This window comes from Bison bison, unplaced genomic scaffold, assembly GCF_000754665.1.
Source record: "Bison bison bison isolate TAMUID 2011002044 unplaced genomic scaffold, Bison_UMD1.0 scf7180017864280, whole genome shotgun sequence".
NCBI classification, from domain to species: Eukaryota; Metazoa; Chordata; class Mammalia; order Artiodactyla; family Bovidae; genus Bison; species Bison bison.
In genome coordinates, this window is record NW_011494852.1 from 4349544 (window position 1) to 4365132 (window position 15589).

The 15589-nt window shown below is 50.2% G+C and overlaps 1 protein-coding gene across 1 annotated transcript; it reads left to right on the top strand.

The window, feature by feature from the left end:
• Positions 1 to 284: 284 nt before the first annotated feature.
• HAUS5 (HAUS augmin-like complex, subunit 5) lies at positions 285 to 12007 on the top strand. Its single transcript, XM_010849015.1, has 19 exons — positions 285 to 972; positions 1742 to 1804; positions 1896 to 1928; positions 2063 to 2087; positions 2643 to 2748; positions 2828 to 2987; positions 4095 to 4164; positions 4257 to 4339; positions 4827 to 4884; positions 5039 to 5163; positions 5349 to 5412; positions 5520 to 5650; positions 5876 to 6038; positions 6257 to 6337; positions 6439 to 6584; positions 6769 to 6880; positions 6958 to 7090; positions 9055 to 9187; positions 9356 to 12007. The coding sequence occupies exons 1-19, from the start codon at positions 875 to 877 to the stop codon at positions 9471 to 9473; spliced, it is 1902 nt and encodes a 633-aa protein (XP_010847317.1). The 5' UTR covers positions 285 to 874; the 3' UTR covers positions 9474 to 12007.
• Positions 12008 to 15589: the final 3582 nt, after the last annotated feature.

The following is a 15589-nucleotide window of genomic DNA, read 5'->3' on the forward strand; positions in this document are numbered from 1 at the left end:
CTGCTCCATCCTCTTCCCTGGGTTCCCAGCTTTTAGTCTCACCCCGCCATCTTTCTCCCCCATTTGTTTATTCAACAACTATTTAGAGATTCAGGCTCTGTACTGGACACTGAAGACAGTGATTAATGACACAATCATATTGAGTGAGAGGTATTATTTCTCAGGACCATGTCTGAGGCTGAGTGGGCTCTCCAGGACTCCAGCCCTAGTATTAGCGCTTTCTAGGGGCACTCCACAGACCTCTCACGTTCCTTGACCCCAAAGTGACCCACCCCTGCCGCTTATGTCCTATCTATCCCCACCTGGTGATGCGTCTACTTCCCTCACTGAACTGTGAGCTCCGTAGCATGGAGACTGGGGCTGTCTCAGCCACCGGGGTGTCCCCAGCTCAAGGTCAGCTCACGAATGTTACGGATTGGTAAGGACGAACGAATACCTAGAAGAAAGTATGCCAGGGAAATATTAGGCTCATGCCAACTGCCCCCGTCCCTCGCTCAGACCTGACACCCTGTTTCTGAAATCGAAGGGCAGTAATTTTGGCATCCCCTCGCTGGATTGTCATCCTCCTAGGATGAAAGTCCCATTTTGTCGAGAAAATGAAAGGAGGCATTAGGGACCTTTAGCCTCTTAGGGAACAGCTGGTAGTAGGAAGGAAGACGCAGAAGGCAAGCGGATCCCACCGTTTCTTCAAGTTCTTTCATCTTCGCTCACAGGAACCCCGAGGTAAGAGAGCTGTGGGTCGGCTCTGAGACCCCGCAGAGCGGGAAAGCCCCCATCTTCCTGGAGACCGTGGCATCACTTCCGGCGCGTGCGTGACGTCAGAGAAGGACGCCACACTGAAGAAGGGGCGGGAGGCAGCGGCCTGGTCACTGTCATGGAGTTAGCGCAGCAAGCGCGGGAACTGGGTTGCTGGGCGGCGGAAGAGATGGAGGTGCCCGTGGCGGCCCGGGTCCCGGAGTCGACGCTGCGCAGGTGAGAGCCGCTCTGGGAGTGAGGACTCCCCACCCTGGAGATGGAGTCTCCCGGGATGAGACCCACGTCTTCATCCAAAACGCGCCATCCTCCCCTTGCCCCTCTGCCCCAGTGAAAATAACCTTTGAGGGCGCTGCTGCCGCAGTGCAATTAACCCTCGACGGCGCTCCTGCCCTGCAGGTAGTAAATCCAGGCAGAGGATCCTGAATTGAGTGAGGGAGTCCTGGTGGTGACTCCCACCCCCATCCTCTGAGGCCACCCAGAATGGGGTCCCTTGCACTAGTGGGGATCCTCCATGAGTTAGTAATAAAGCTCTCTCTTATCAGTGTGAAAATTGGATCTCCAGGGTAAGGCTGTCCCTCAGTACATCACCACCCACCCTAGCTAGTGAGGACACTCAAGTCAGCAAAGACCGCCCCATTCGAGACCGAATGTATAGGAGTAATGACCCACAACTGATCATGAGAGGGCCCTTTCTGGCAGTGTACCCCTCACCCCACCTCTGGAAGTAACTGGAGATAATCCTTTGCCAGGAGAAATGGAGCACTCCACCAGAGAATGAGAATACCCCTATCCCCAGTGAGACGCCCACCCTCTCAGTGGCTGAGAACTCCCCAGGAGGAAATACCTTACCCCTAAAAGTATGGGCCCTCCCTCCCGTACAGATGAGAATTCCCTAGTAAAGGTCTTACCTCCTCACCACTCTGTTAGTGAGGATCCTCCATCCTGTGTGATGGCCCAGGCATACCTTTATATGCTGTTCCCACAGGCTGTGTCTGGGCCAGGGGGCCGACATCTGGGCCTACGTTTTGCGGCACGTGCACAGCCAGAGGTGAGCCTGGCCACAGAAGGGAAGCTTTGGCAGAGGAGAGGACCCAGGAGAGCCCCACTGTAACTCCCCTTCCTCCTGCCTCTCCATTTAGGAACGTCAGGAAGATCCGGGGAAACCTGCTCTGGTAACTGGTCCTCAAAGCTGTCCCTTCCTGTCTTCCCCAGCCCCATCAAGCCATGTCCCTGCCCCCAGCCTCACACCTCCTGTCTCTCCCCTGGAAGTCCCCATCATCCTCTCACTCTGATCTCATTTCCTCAGGTATGGCCACCAGGACAATCCAGAGGTGAGAAGCATGTGCTGCAAGGTTTTATTTCATCCAAAAAAAGGACTTATAGATCTTCTGCTCTGGGCCCAGCCTTGTGCTGGGTGATACCAAGGGTCACTGTGTCACAAGACAGCCCGATCCCTGCACTCACTTGCAGTCCGGGGGGAGGAGGCGTGAGCTGTGAGTGGGGGGACATGGATATGAGGCATCAAAGCCGGTGAGGTTGATGGGAGAAGAGATGGGCTTGGGAGAAATGCTGAGGCCAGTATGGGACCCAGCATGTGCATGGTGCCCAGGTGACATCTTGGGGGAGGCTTCCAGGAGACCTCAGGACTCCTGGTTTGGGGCTCAATGGGAAGATGAGGACTGGGACAGAGACAGGAAACAGGTTGGGGGGACAGATGAGGCAATCCCAGAAGGAAGGAGGGGGACATGATAGTACCCTGGTGCTCTTCTTCAGGCACTGAAACTGCCTGGGGAAAACCCTATGCCATGTAACTGGGCAGGTAAGAGACTACTGCCCCACAGAGAGCAGTCAGGCCATGCATCTGACCCTGTACCTGATTCCACCAGGCCCGCCGGAAGTTGGAGTTGGAAGCCGACGTTGCCCGCCTGCGGGCAGAGATCCTGGAGTTAGACCAGAGCCTGGAGCTGATGGAGCAAGAGACTGAGGCTCAGGGTGACCCATGGGGCTGGAGAGATGGGCAGCAGAATGGGGTGAGGGAAAGCGCTGATGGCCACCCTTGTTCCTCTCACAGACATGGCCATGGAGCAGAACCTACAGAGAATGCAAGATACCCAGCGCCGTGCTCTCCTCCTCCGGGCTCAAGCTGGGGCCATGCGAAGACAGCAGCGTGAGCTCCAGGATCCCATGCAGCGACTGCAGAATCAGCTCAAGCGCTTGCAGGACATAGAGAGGTGGGCTTCAGGTGTCCAGGGAGCATCCCTCACCAGGGTGGGCATACAGACATTCTTAGAGACCCAGTGCTCTGCCCGGACCCCTTCTGGGTTCTAGAATTCTGAGCTTTACTCCATGGAGCCAGAAATTTTTGCCGTCTCAGCCACCTGTTTTTTCAGTGCTTAGCATGGTGCCAGCTGTATATCTAGAACGCCAGTGCTGGGGGGAGAAAAAAAAAACAGTAAACAGGACAGTCCTGCCCTCATGGAGCTCACACTCTGATGCAGAGGAGACAAGTGCTAAACCAGGACACAAACAAACCCTATAACCAAGGGTGGAGATGAGCGCTATGAAGAAAAGGTGATGTAGGAAGGGAGAGGGAGATGCTACCCTAGGTACGGTGGTCAGAGAAAACCTCTCTGAGGATGTTAACATTTGAGTTAGGGGAGGAATTTCCATTGAGAGGAACAGCAAGAGCAGAGCCCCCTGAGCCTGGCATGTGGGAAGAACAGCCAAGAAGCCAGTTCAGCTTAAATTTTGAAGGCAAGAGGCAGAGTAGTAAGGGGGTAGGTTGGAGAGGTGGACAGAGCACTATGAAGGCATTGGAGTTTTATTCGGAGGCTTGGTTCATGCCCTGGCTCAGCTACTTACAGCTGTGCAACTTTGGGCAAAGTATTTAACTGCTTTGTGCCTCAGTTTCTAAGTTCTGTAGAAGAGAGATAATATTAATATCTATTCTAAAGGGTAGGTATGATAATTGAGTTAAATCAAGCAGAGTGCTTAGAAGCATTCTAATTGTTGTTATTCTGTGTGTGATGGAAACCCATTACGTTTTCAAAGGTTTTGAGCAAAACAGGGACTGTTTTGATCTGTCTGAGGTTTTAACAGGATTGTTGGCTTACTGCTGGGTGGAGAACAGACTGCAGAGGGTAAGAGCAGGGAGATGGATGAGGAGATTAATGCAGTCATCCAGCTGGGAGGTGACCTCATCTGGGGGTTGGCCTCTGAGATCCAGGCTCAGTGATCCCTGTGACTAGCTTTGCTGGCAGCAGGAGGGAACACCAACCTCTGTGCTGCCAGCCGCCTCCTCCCAGGACCCCTAGCCCCAGCTGAACTCCTCCCTCCAGGAAGGCCAAAGTGGATATAAACTTTGGACCCTTGATATCAGCAGCCCTGGGCCTGGAGCCTGCGGTCCTGGTAAGAGTCCTGGGCCAGCGGGGAGAAAGGTTGGGTGTCCGGGGTTAGATGGACCTCTGGGCCTCCCTCATACTACACCCTCTTCTTCACAGCACGATGTCCGAACAGCCTGCAGCCTCCGAACCCAGTTCCTGCAGAGCCTCCTGAGTCCTCAGGCCCAGGGAGGCGGCGTTCCGTGAGTAGCCCTCGGCCACCAGAGACCCTGTAAAGAACCTTGTTACAGACACTACCTCTGGGCTCTGTCAGCCCCAGGCCCTGCCCTGACAGGGCTCCCAGGCTGGGAAGAGAGGAAGCAGACCTTTAGAGATAGTGACAACCCAGGTAGGTAGGGCTCTTAGAGGGTGGGCAAGCCTGGGAGGCTTTGGGTACCCAAAGGAGGCACCTTACCCAGCTAAGGAGGCAGAGAGGATAGGTGCTTTGGTGAGGAGGGATAAAAGGTTGAGAGGATGTTCCAGGTAAACAGCACACATGAAAGGGTCCAAGGCCAAGGCATTGATATGCTGTTAAGTGGGACACTCAAGTCTAGCTGGTATAGAGGAACCTGGTTTCCAGTCTTTAACATGGGGACAGTGACAGCCCCTACCTTACAGAGTGGCAGTGATCATTAAAGGGTGAATTAATGGTTCTTGTAACATTCTCTGTCCTCCTCCCCAACTCCACAGAACCCTGCAAGATGACCACTTTGGAACTTCCTACCAGCAGTGGCTTAGCTCAGTGGAGGTGAGGGGCACTCTCAAGAAAGGCTACACCCCCTGCCCCATGATTAAACCTCAGGGTGCCAGGACCTCACTCATGATCCCTACTCCTTCTCCATGGAGTCCCAGCTCGCAGCCCTGCCCCCATCCTGGCCTGACTTCACCCCTCTCCCCACCAGAGCCTACTGACAAACCACCCACCAGGCCACGTCCTGGCTGCCTTGCAGCATCTGGCTGCAGAGCGGGAGGCAGAGATCCAGTCCCTGTGCAGTGTGGATGGGCTCCAGGATATGGAGAGAACCAGGTGAGGTGTTGGTGCTCCCAGTCAGCGCAGGGCAGGTGGCTGGGTGAGCTGGGACAGGTCAGGACCAGGCAGGGTGACCTGCCAATGGGAACTGAGGCCCAGTAACCAGTCTGGCAGGTAGGCTGACACTGGTTACCTACAAGGGGACAGGGCTTCTCCCACTACAGCTCAGCCCTTATTCTCAGGTCCCAGGCACCAGACCAGTCAGACTCCAGCCAGACCCTGCCATCCGTGGTGCATCTCATCCAGGTGACCCCCCAGGACCCTTCCCAGGACTCCATCCCCTTCCCAACCCAAAACACCTTGGTCCCCTCCCTGCCAGGGACCATGTCACCCTGACTTTGTGCTCACTCCAGGAGGGCTGGCGGTCTGTGGGTGAGCTGGTCACCCAGCGGGAACCCCTCCTGAAGGAGCATCAAGTCCTGACCCTGCGCCTCCAGGGCCTGATGGAGAAGGCTGATAGATGTATCCTGGGATCCAGCGAGAGGTGAAGAGTCTCCAAGGGCTATGGTCTCTAGGCCATGTCTCTCCCAAGGGTCTTAGAATATAGACTTCTGCACCCTGGCTCCTGTTTCAGTCTTTCTGCTTGCTCTGCTGGGTAGTCTCCCTATGTTTACGGCTCCTTGTGCATCCTTGTGCCTCTGATCTCCCTGCTCCGGCGAGAGTCTTAGTCACCTTCCTTCTCCTTTGGTCTTTTCTCCTTGGGCCGCAGGCAAACTTTGGTGCTGGGGCTCCGGGTCTGTGCCCTGTGGGCTGAACTCAAGGCCCTGCGTGCCCTGAGCAAGGAGCTGGAGGAGGCCACTGGGCGTCGGCAGATTCTGCTCCAGGAGCTACAGGCCAAACAGCAACGGATCTTATGCTGGCGGCAACTAGTGGTGAGAAGTGGGATTGCAGGAGAAGTGGCCAGGCTTGATGGAGGGCCTGAGTCAGACTGGGAGCCCTAAGGAGCCAGAACTGGGCCTCCTGGTGAGGGGAGGGGGCCTCAGTGAGACTCCCAAGAGAAGTCAGGGCCTGTGCAAAGGGGTGAGCAGGGGCAGAGGCTCGGAGGTAAAACGGAAAATCAGCCCATCTCCATGGCCTCTTGGTTGCCTAGGAGGAGACACAGGAGCAGATCCGCCTGCTCATCAAGGGCAACTCAGCCAGCAAGACACGCCTGTGCCGGAGCCCCGAGGAGGTGAGATGGGAGTGGGGGCCAATTCTGGGGAGGGCTGGGCCTCCTCGGGAGGGGACTAAGCAGCCTCACACTGTCCTTCCCATCCCTTTCCTTCCCCACAGGTGCTAGCTTTGGTTCAGCGAAAAGTGGTCCCCACGTCTGAGGCGGTGGCTCCACAGAGCCAGGAACTGGTGCGGTGTCTGGAGCAGGAAGCCCAGCACCTGCCCCATCTTCCTCTGGGCCCCTTGCTGCAGCACAGCCCCGGAGGGTGAGATAGGGGTTGCCACATACCCTGTCGTGGATGACTGCTACTCCCTGGGCCCACTCCTAAAACACAATACTAGGGTTCCCAGGCTGCCAGACCTCACCCTCAGCCCTACCTCCAAGTTCCTGGGCCTCTGGAACCCAGACTCTCTCTCAGCACCCCTCCCAACCTGGACTTCACTCCACAGATTGCAGCCCCTCCCCACTATCCTGCCATCCATCCACCAGCTGCATCCTGCATCCCCAAGGGGCTCCAGCCTCATAGCACTGAGCCACACGCTGGGGCTGCCTGCAGGAAAGGTGAGTGCCTGTCCCCTCGGCCCTGTCTTCCGACCCCAAGCTCCGCCCCAGGTGACTATCCGTCCTCCTCCCTCCAGGCTCCGGAGCTGCTCCTCCCGAGGGCTGCCTCTCTTCGCCAGGACCTTCTGTTCCTCCAGGACCAACAAAGTCTCCGACGCTGGTATCTGCTCCACATGAAGACCAACCTGCCACCAGGACCGTCCACCCAGGGTAGGCCTGCCCCACTTCCTTATCCAGCATCTCAGCCCCTTCCCAGCACCTTTAGCCTCCAGAAGAAATCACAAATACCCACTGCTTACACAGTGCCCACTGTGCATTGAGGTCTCACTAGAGTCCTCTGCGCAGCATCCCCGGCGGTTCTCTCCATATCACAGAGGGCTTGCAAGCTGCCCAGACGGCCGAGCTAGATTCGAACCCAGGCCGTCTAACATGGGTCTGTGCTCCTAACCATTAGATGACACTGCTCATCAAACTGCCGAATATTCATCCATCATCAAACAGCAGTATACCTGAGTATATACAAAGCAGTCTGTATAGTTAAACTACTGGATTCTTTTCTCAGCAGTCCCTCTTCCTTGCTGTATGGTCTCCCTCTGCCTCAGTTTCCCCTGCAGTGGACTAAGCATAATCATATTAATAACACCTTACAGAACGGCTGGGAAGACTCAGTCAGGTGGCCTGAACAGGGTGTTGAGCTGAGGCTGGCTGCAGCTAAGCATTCTGTATCCCTCGCGTGATTCCAGTCTCCGCTCTCTGCACATGCACAGCCTCTTCTAGTCCTTACCATGAGGGAAGGGAGTATAAGACTACAGAAAGGAAGCTAAAATGCAGAAGTCCTTTATTCCTGGATTCACTAAGCAAGTACTCACTGAGTATATGCCATGTGCTAGCCCCCGAGAATTCAGTGGGGAGGAAGGTGAGAGCTGTCCAACCCCAGGGTGTCCCAATTGTAGAAGCAAAGAATTCAAAAGAGAAATAGATGGAAGAGGTGGCTTGAGAAGAAGTGAATCAATGTACTATCAGCAAAGCAGGAAGAGACCATTTTCAGGCCTTTGAATTTTGAGCTCCTTACCACCCCGACTCTTCAGTGGGCAAGGAGCAGTGTGAAGGAACAACAGAAACAGCCCAAGACGTGGCACAGCATTGTCTTACTTCGTGGGCATCAGGGACTTTTAACACATCTGCAACTGGAACTCAGTTCCCTTTAGTCCGGAAAGCAGTTGTTTTTTTTCCGTCCTGGTTTCCTTCCCTTAATAAATGACCCCACTGCCCTCATGCAGGGGCTAAAGCCAGAAACCCAGGAGTCATCCGTAATTTTTCCTAGTCCTCTGAACCCCTACCTTCAACCTGTCAGTAAGCCCTGTGGGTCCCCTCTCCAGAGTGCTCCCATCTGCTCCCTGCCTCACTAGCCTGTGGCTCAAATAATTCCATCTGTGCCTAAGAGTGCCCAAAGAAAGGGCAAGTGTCATGCCTGAGATTACAAAGCCAGGAAGGGGTTCAGGCCCAAAGGGTCTGACCACACTGCTGATCTGCACTTACTCTGAGCTGGGCTTATTCTGAGTCTGTAGAGAGAGACTAGACAAGTCACAGTCCCCAGGGAAGACACCAGTGGAGGGAAGGACTGCAGCAGTCTGAGGAAGCAGCCAGGGTGAGGAATGCTGGGAAGGGCTTCCAGGAGGAAAGATGGTGTCTCCAGTGGTCCTGGGGGACAGTGAGGCTTTGCTCCGGAGTAGTGAGCAGAGGCCACGTGGTGCATTCCTCAAGTACTAGGCTGAGAGCTTGGGCTTGGTCTTGAGGCGCTGAGGCGCCTTGGAGGGTTCCAAGCAGGAGAGGGAAAGGATCAGGTTTAGGCCGTGAGAGCACTCTGGCTGCCACATGAAGGGTGGACCAGTAAGAGGCTGAGGCTTGGAGCTAGGAGGGAGGCTGAGGGGCAAGCAGGGAAGCAGGTAGGACACTGAGGGATGGACCATGGAGACCGAGGGGGCGGGAGGAAGGTGTTCAGAGGATGCCTGGGGCATGGTGGGCTTGCATCTGGTAGGAGGACCTGGGAGGAGAGAGAGGCTCAGGAGGGATGCTGAGGTGAAGACTAGATGACTGGAGACAGTGACTCATTAGCTGCCAGGTACCCGGGAGCCCGAGGATTCAGTGCTGCCCCCTGGGTTTCTAACCTACAGAGCTGCTGCGGATCCAGGAATCCCAGGAAAAGGAGCAGAAGGAGAGCCTGGGACACGCTCTGAAGAGGCTGGAGAACCTGCTGAAACAAGCACTGAAGCGAGTCCCCGAGCTTCAGGGAGTTGTGGGGGACTGGTGAGAGGGGGACATGACGAGGTGGGGGCTGAACTGGGCGCAATGGGCAGAACTTAGGCCGGGGGAGGGGGTGGGGGGCTGGTGACAAGCAGACCGTGGTGTTGAGGGTCGGCTAGTGAACGTCTGGAGGTCCTAGACCTTCCCTTTTAACCCCATCCCCTTCTCCAGGTGGGAGCAGCCAGGACAAGCCGCCCTTTCCAGGGAGCTCTGCCAAGGCCTGTCGCTGTCCCAGTGGCAGCTGCGCTGGGTCCAGGCCCAAGGTGCCCTGCAGCAGTTGTGCAGATGAAGAGGTAGCTCAAAAAGAAGTCAAGAGCTTCGCACTTGTTCATCCCAACACATCACTTCCCTTAAGACCTCTGGAAGCACTGCCTGGACACATCCGCCCATGGTCTCTACCACACCTGCCGCCCGCATCCCGGCTGTTCTCGGTGGTTCTCTCAATTGCCTTGCCCCATCCTGTCATTGCACTAAAGCCCAGACGAACGAGATACTATGGGCTCCACCCTAGCTGAAACTCGCCTCATCACTTTTTTACCCTCAGTAAGAAATAATCAAGTGCCTGCTGTAAACACTGAGGATCCAGCACTGAAAAAATGGACAGAAGCCCCAGCCTTCAGGGAGTTATTCTAGGACAGGAGAACAAACCGCTGACAGAATAAGTAAGCAGAATATCTAGTACATGGAAGAACTGCTGTGAGAAAAAGCGATTGCAGAGGTGCAGTGTTAAATAGAGGACTGTGCAGCAAGGTGACACTGTAAAGGCAGTGAGGAGGAAGCACCCGGCTATTGAGGAGGGCCTGCAGGGGGAGACCGCAGCGCATGCAGCGGCCCCAGTTCACGTGTGTTGCTTCGGGTGCTGAGGAGGCAGTGTCGCTGTTGGAAGAAGGGAAGCTTTAAGAGATGGGATTGTCTTTGAGTTTTTATAGGGTTTTTTTGTTTTTTTTTTTTTTAACATTTAAATCTTTGAGCCATTTGGAATTTATCCAAATGGATTCCATTTTGTCTTATTTTAAGCACTTACTAAAATTCTCATTCAGAGCAGTGGTCACCTCTAAGGGAGGGGTGGGTGGCAAGGAGGAGACAAACTTTCTAGAGTTAAAAATACATTGTGTGTTGAAGGTGGTGAGGGCTACACAGGTGTACGGATTTGTCAGAACTAATCTCGCTGTACTCGTTAGGTCTGTGTATTTCACCGTGATCTATCTTCAATTTGTAAAGTAAAATTTTACCCACCTAAACTTTATAAAGTAGATTTAGATATTTTTCATACACACAACTTCCATGGCTAATTGGATTGTATCTGGGTTGTATCTGTTTTATCTGGCTGTATCCAAGACCGCTGTCTGACTCTTGTGTGCCAACCCCACAGCGTTTTAATTTTAAAGGCTGTGTAATGTCTTAACTGCAATGACTGGTTGCCATCTTGCGCTTACTTGTCAGTGTTTCCCTGTCTCTACTTGCTGTCTTTTTCTGTTAAGTGAAATTATACGAAATTTGGCTGGTTCCTGGAGAAATACATAGATAGGAGTTTTACTGGGGTTGCAGTTAGTCTGCCAGTTAGGGATATTTGCCATCTTTGAGATTTTAAACCTGATTTTCCAGCTCCCTTCCCATAGCTCCTCTCTCAACCTCCGGAGCACCCTCGCTCCCAGTGCCCCTCCTGTCCCTCGCTGCTCTTTCTCAGTCTTCACACACTTGCTTTCCCACATGCCACCTTAGTGTCCCCCCTCCTTTTTCTTCTCTTCGTCTCACTTCCCAGCCACCTCCCTACTGAACAAGGTGATCCTTACCCTGTCCTTGCCTTTTTTTCTGTAACATAGCTTCTAACATATACTATTTTATCTTTTATTGTCCTCCTCAAACAAAATGTGACCTCCACGAAGGCGAATTCCTCTGTAAACTAGAACCTGGACAAACTGTCTTCAATATGATTTGAAATCCATATGCAATAAGGGAAAATAATACTGACAAAAACATAAATTTTTACATGATTTTTTTTAAAAAAGGCAAAGTTAACAAGAAGGCTAGTTAGGGGGAAATATTTGCAGTTTATACCATAAAAGGATGTGTGAGTGTGTGTGTATGTGTGTGTAGTGTCAAAATGGAAAAGAAAAGTTCCAAGTCCATAGAAAAATGGACAAAATATATGAATGAATAGTTCTCAGAAAATATGCTCAAAATCAATAAGAGAAAAGCTAATGAAAACGCCACTTTGATACATTTCCTACCTATCAGACAGGGAAAAGGAAACCTGGGATTTGGGCAGCTCCCTCTGTCGACAAGGCAGAGGGAAGCAGCACTCTGATGTATCAGTGGGTATGCCATATGGAACACCTGTGAGATAATCTCCAGCAAAACTGTATGAGGACATGCTCTTTGCCAAAACAATGCTACCTATAGGAATCTATCCCGAAGACATACTGGGCGAAACATAAGTTGTGGGGCTTTGTACAAAACTACTAGATCACATCCTCAGAAAGTCAGTGGGGGTACAGAGGGGGCTGTTTTAGAATTAAAAGAGACATGACAGCCAAATGTAATGCAAGATATTGATTGTATCACAAGCTGTTGTGATTTTTAAGTGTTTGAGTTTGAAAGTAACAGTTTTAAATCAATGGGGGAAGTTTTCATGAGAAATGGAAAATTGGTATATTGGAAAGTGTATCTTTATTACATTTCTTTGGTGTGATAATGGTATTGTGGTTAGGTGAGAGAATGTGGACAAAGTATTAAGGATGATGTCTGCAACTTACTTTCAAGTAGTCTTATTGTTCATAATACTGATTTTTTTATTTTGATAAAAGTTTAAAATTTTGAAAGCCAACATCATATATTTTGAAATTATATATATTAGACTAAAGCATATAAGTATCTATGCTAACACTACTGGGGACCAAGTTTTTAATGCAAGTGAAAAAAAAAACAAATATAAGAAGTAATACCCTGTGATCTTTCATTTGAATTGGAAATACCAGAATGAATTCATGGGTTTTCCTCTTTCTTAAACAGACAAACAAAATATATATAATTCCCTAGCTAAGTCCACAGAAAAACTCTAGATACAACAAACCCAGTAACCCTCATGCCCAGGTTGTGGTCTCTAAATACCACTTCTGACTCAAAGGAACCAAGGATCCTTGGGGAAATAACTGATTCTAGTCTGGGGAAAGAAATGTGCAAAACGAGTATGAAGCATTTTGTGCCAGCAGCAAGGAAGTACTCTAAAACTACTGGGATTGAGTCAAAGGACTCAGAAGTCAATATGAAGAGGTTGTTGATTCTTAATCACTAAGTCATGTCCGATTCTTTGCGACCCCATGGACTGTAGCCCACCAGGCTTCTCTTGTTCATGGGATTTCCTAGGCAAGAATACTCAAGTGGGTTGCCGTTTCATTCCCCAGGAGATCTTCCAGACCCAGGGATGAACCCAAGTCTCCTGCATTGCAGGTGGATTCTTTACCTCCGAGCCATCAGGCAAGCCCATTAAGTTTAATACTCTATCTTAATAGAAACTTCACTTACCTTGAATCTAAAATTTGTAGTTGGGCCTACATACTCACGCTGTGCTTTTACAGTACCCAGAAGGATGATAAATTTTGAAGCATTAATTGCAGTAGTTTGCACTACAGTCCATGCAACTTTTTGTGGATTCTTGAGGCGATCGTTTACAAAGGTCACACATACTGGCTGTGGCTGGCCTGGCTGCCTGCCATTATCTTTCAACAACAATTTCCCAAGTGAAATTTCAAAACAGTCCATTGAGTCCCCATTTTCCAAGATCCACATCATGCTCACAGCCAGGACAAGGAAAAGCAGTTGTCCTAGGGGTCAATGAATTGCACTTCCAGCCTGTGTATTTAGTAAATCTTTGTTACATCAGTAGGAAAATGAACAGAATGAAAGAAAAGGAGGAGTCATGTTTTGGAAAGATAGGTATCTAAATATATGTATTCCAAAACAATACTCAACATGGTTCCATATTGATTTATGTACTAAAAAAATTGTAATGGTTTTTCCTTGGCATATGAAAGATAAGCCAAAGCTACTAGTTATTAAAAAGAAAAGAAATTCTATAACAAATCTCATAAAAACCACATTAAATCAAACATATGTGAACTAAATACATAATGCAATAGTACACAGGGTCAAGATCTTTTGAAAGTATACAGCTAACCTTTATAGTTATTTTTATATATCATACCCAAAGGAATCTGGCTTGCATTTAAATGAAAACATCCTTGACTGATAGGAAATCAGTTTATACATAGAAGAGCAGGAGTCCTTACCCCAGCCATGGTCCATGGATTGACTCTGCTGCTGCTGCTAAGTCATTTCAGTCGTGTCCGACTCTGTGCGACCCCATAGACGGCAGCCCACCAGGCTCCCCCATCCCTGGGATTCTCCAGGCAAGAACACAAGTGGGTTGCCATTTCCTTCGAGTGAAAGTGGAAAGTGGAAGGGAAGTCACTCAGTCGTGTCTGACTCTTAGCGACCCCATGGCCTGCAGCCTACCAGGCTCCTCTGTCCATGGGATTTTCCAGGCAAGAGTACTGGAGTGGGGTGCCATTGCCTTCTCTGGATTGACTCTAGGAAGATTCAAATAGTTTAGTAAACCATTTGAAATTGTATGGAAAATTTTGCGTCTGTGTATCCATACATATTGGCTAAAGATGGGACATTTTGAGCAGCAATTAGAATGACTTGAAGCACATACATATGTTTGAAAATGTAAGTTTATATTGATATTCATACACATATACCTCATTGGTCCTTTGAAGGGTGCTAGGTAACCAACTCATTTCTTCCCTCCCTCCCATAAAATAGGGAAAGAATCAGGCATTTTCTGTCTTCCTTCCTGTTTGTGAAAAAGTAACCAAAGTTCTGAAAAGAGGAAGTTTATAAAAGTCACTAATGATTTTAGAATAATAAAATTTGAAAACCACTATCTTCGATACATTAATGGCGTAATAGGTAAGGTGATGATGATCAAGTGCTGCTAAAACTTAATGGAAGGACTGGAAGGGCTGATTGAGCTTTTTTAAATGGATGAACAGGATGACACTGCTGATCAATCTTGGCATCACTGAAGCAGGACAACCAGACACCACCCACTCCTGACAGGACAGTGGTGGTGCTTTAGCTACCAAGTCATGTCCAACTCTTGCGACCCCATGGACTGTAACTTGCCAGGCTCCTCCATGGGATTCTCCAGGCAAGAATACTGGAGTGGGTAGCCATTTCCTTCAGGGGATTTTCCCAATCCAGGGATCAAACCTGGGTCTCATGCATTGCAGGTAGATTCTTTACCAGACTGAGCTACATGTAGGATTCAATGGCTACTTTATAACAGCACTACCTCTTAAGTATTCTTTTACAAAATTAAATCTAAATCTAAGCTTCTGTCAAGAAAGGGAGGAAGTGAAACAATGTAATCAGTTAAACCCAAAATATGAGAAATGAGTACCAGAACGAATGAATAAATAGAACAGTTTCCTGTATGTGAACATGGTATTTTTTTCTTTTAAATACTCCTTATTTAATAGACATCTTATCTGTTACACATTATGAAGCAAGTACAGGCGAATTGACAGATGTCTTCAATTTGCTATAATGTAAACCGAAAAAATGTATAGACAAAACAAGAAGGATAAAATTTTAGTAAATTCTTGAGAGGGACGTGGATGTTCGTTATATTATTCTCTCTACTATTGTGTAGTTTTGAAAATATTCATAAAACATCTTGAGAACTAAAAAAAGAAAGAGAGCTGTGTCTCAAGGAAGCACAAACAACAGACCTATACACGTGACCTTCTGAGTTGACATATTTGACTACCGTCCCTTGGCCTTTGCATGAACTATTCCTCCTACCCAGAGTCTCTATACTCATTTTATCTAGCAGAAGTCTTCAGGTGTCACCTCCTCCTCCAGGAAGCCTGGGTCAGGCGCCTCTTCTGAAATTCCCACATCATGGTCCTGGTTTTTCTGGAACTCACTGGTAGCATGTCCGAAAGTGGACGACCACGGCTTCCAGCTGTCTCCAACCCCATCCTGCACTGGGGTGACTGGGATGTCCCTGTGTTTTAAAATTTCCGGAACGGGTCTCGCAGTGGCACGGGAGGAAACTCCGAACTTCCCAGAGTTCTCAAAGGCCAAGTTTTCACTTTAGGGGCGGGCCGTGTTCCCCCATGAAGGCGTGGCCGTCTCTCTGGGTTGCACGCCCCTAAACGCAGTTTCTTCCGTTGACTCCTTTCTCCAGCACTCTGACTGGCCTACAGTTCTCCTTGGGGGCGGGCTCTCTGGGTGTGGCCAGGTTCTCATTGGCTCTCACTCCAAAGGCCAGCCCTGTTGACGCATGACGTCATGTATCGGCGCCCGTCGCTTTCGCTTATACGTCATCCGCGG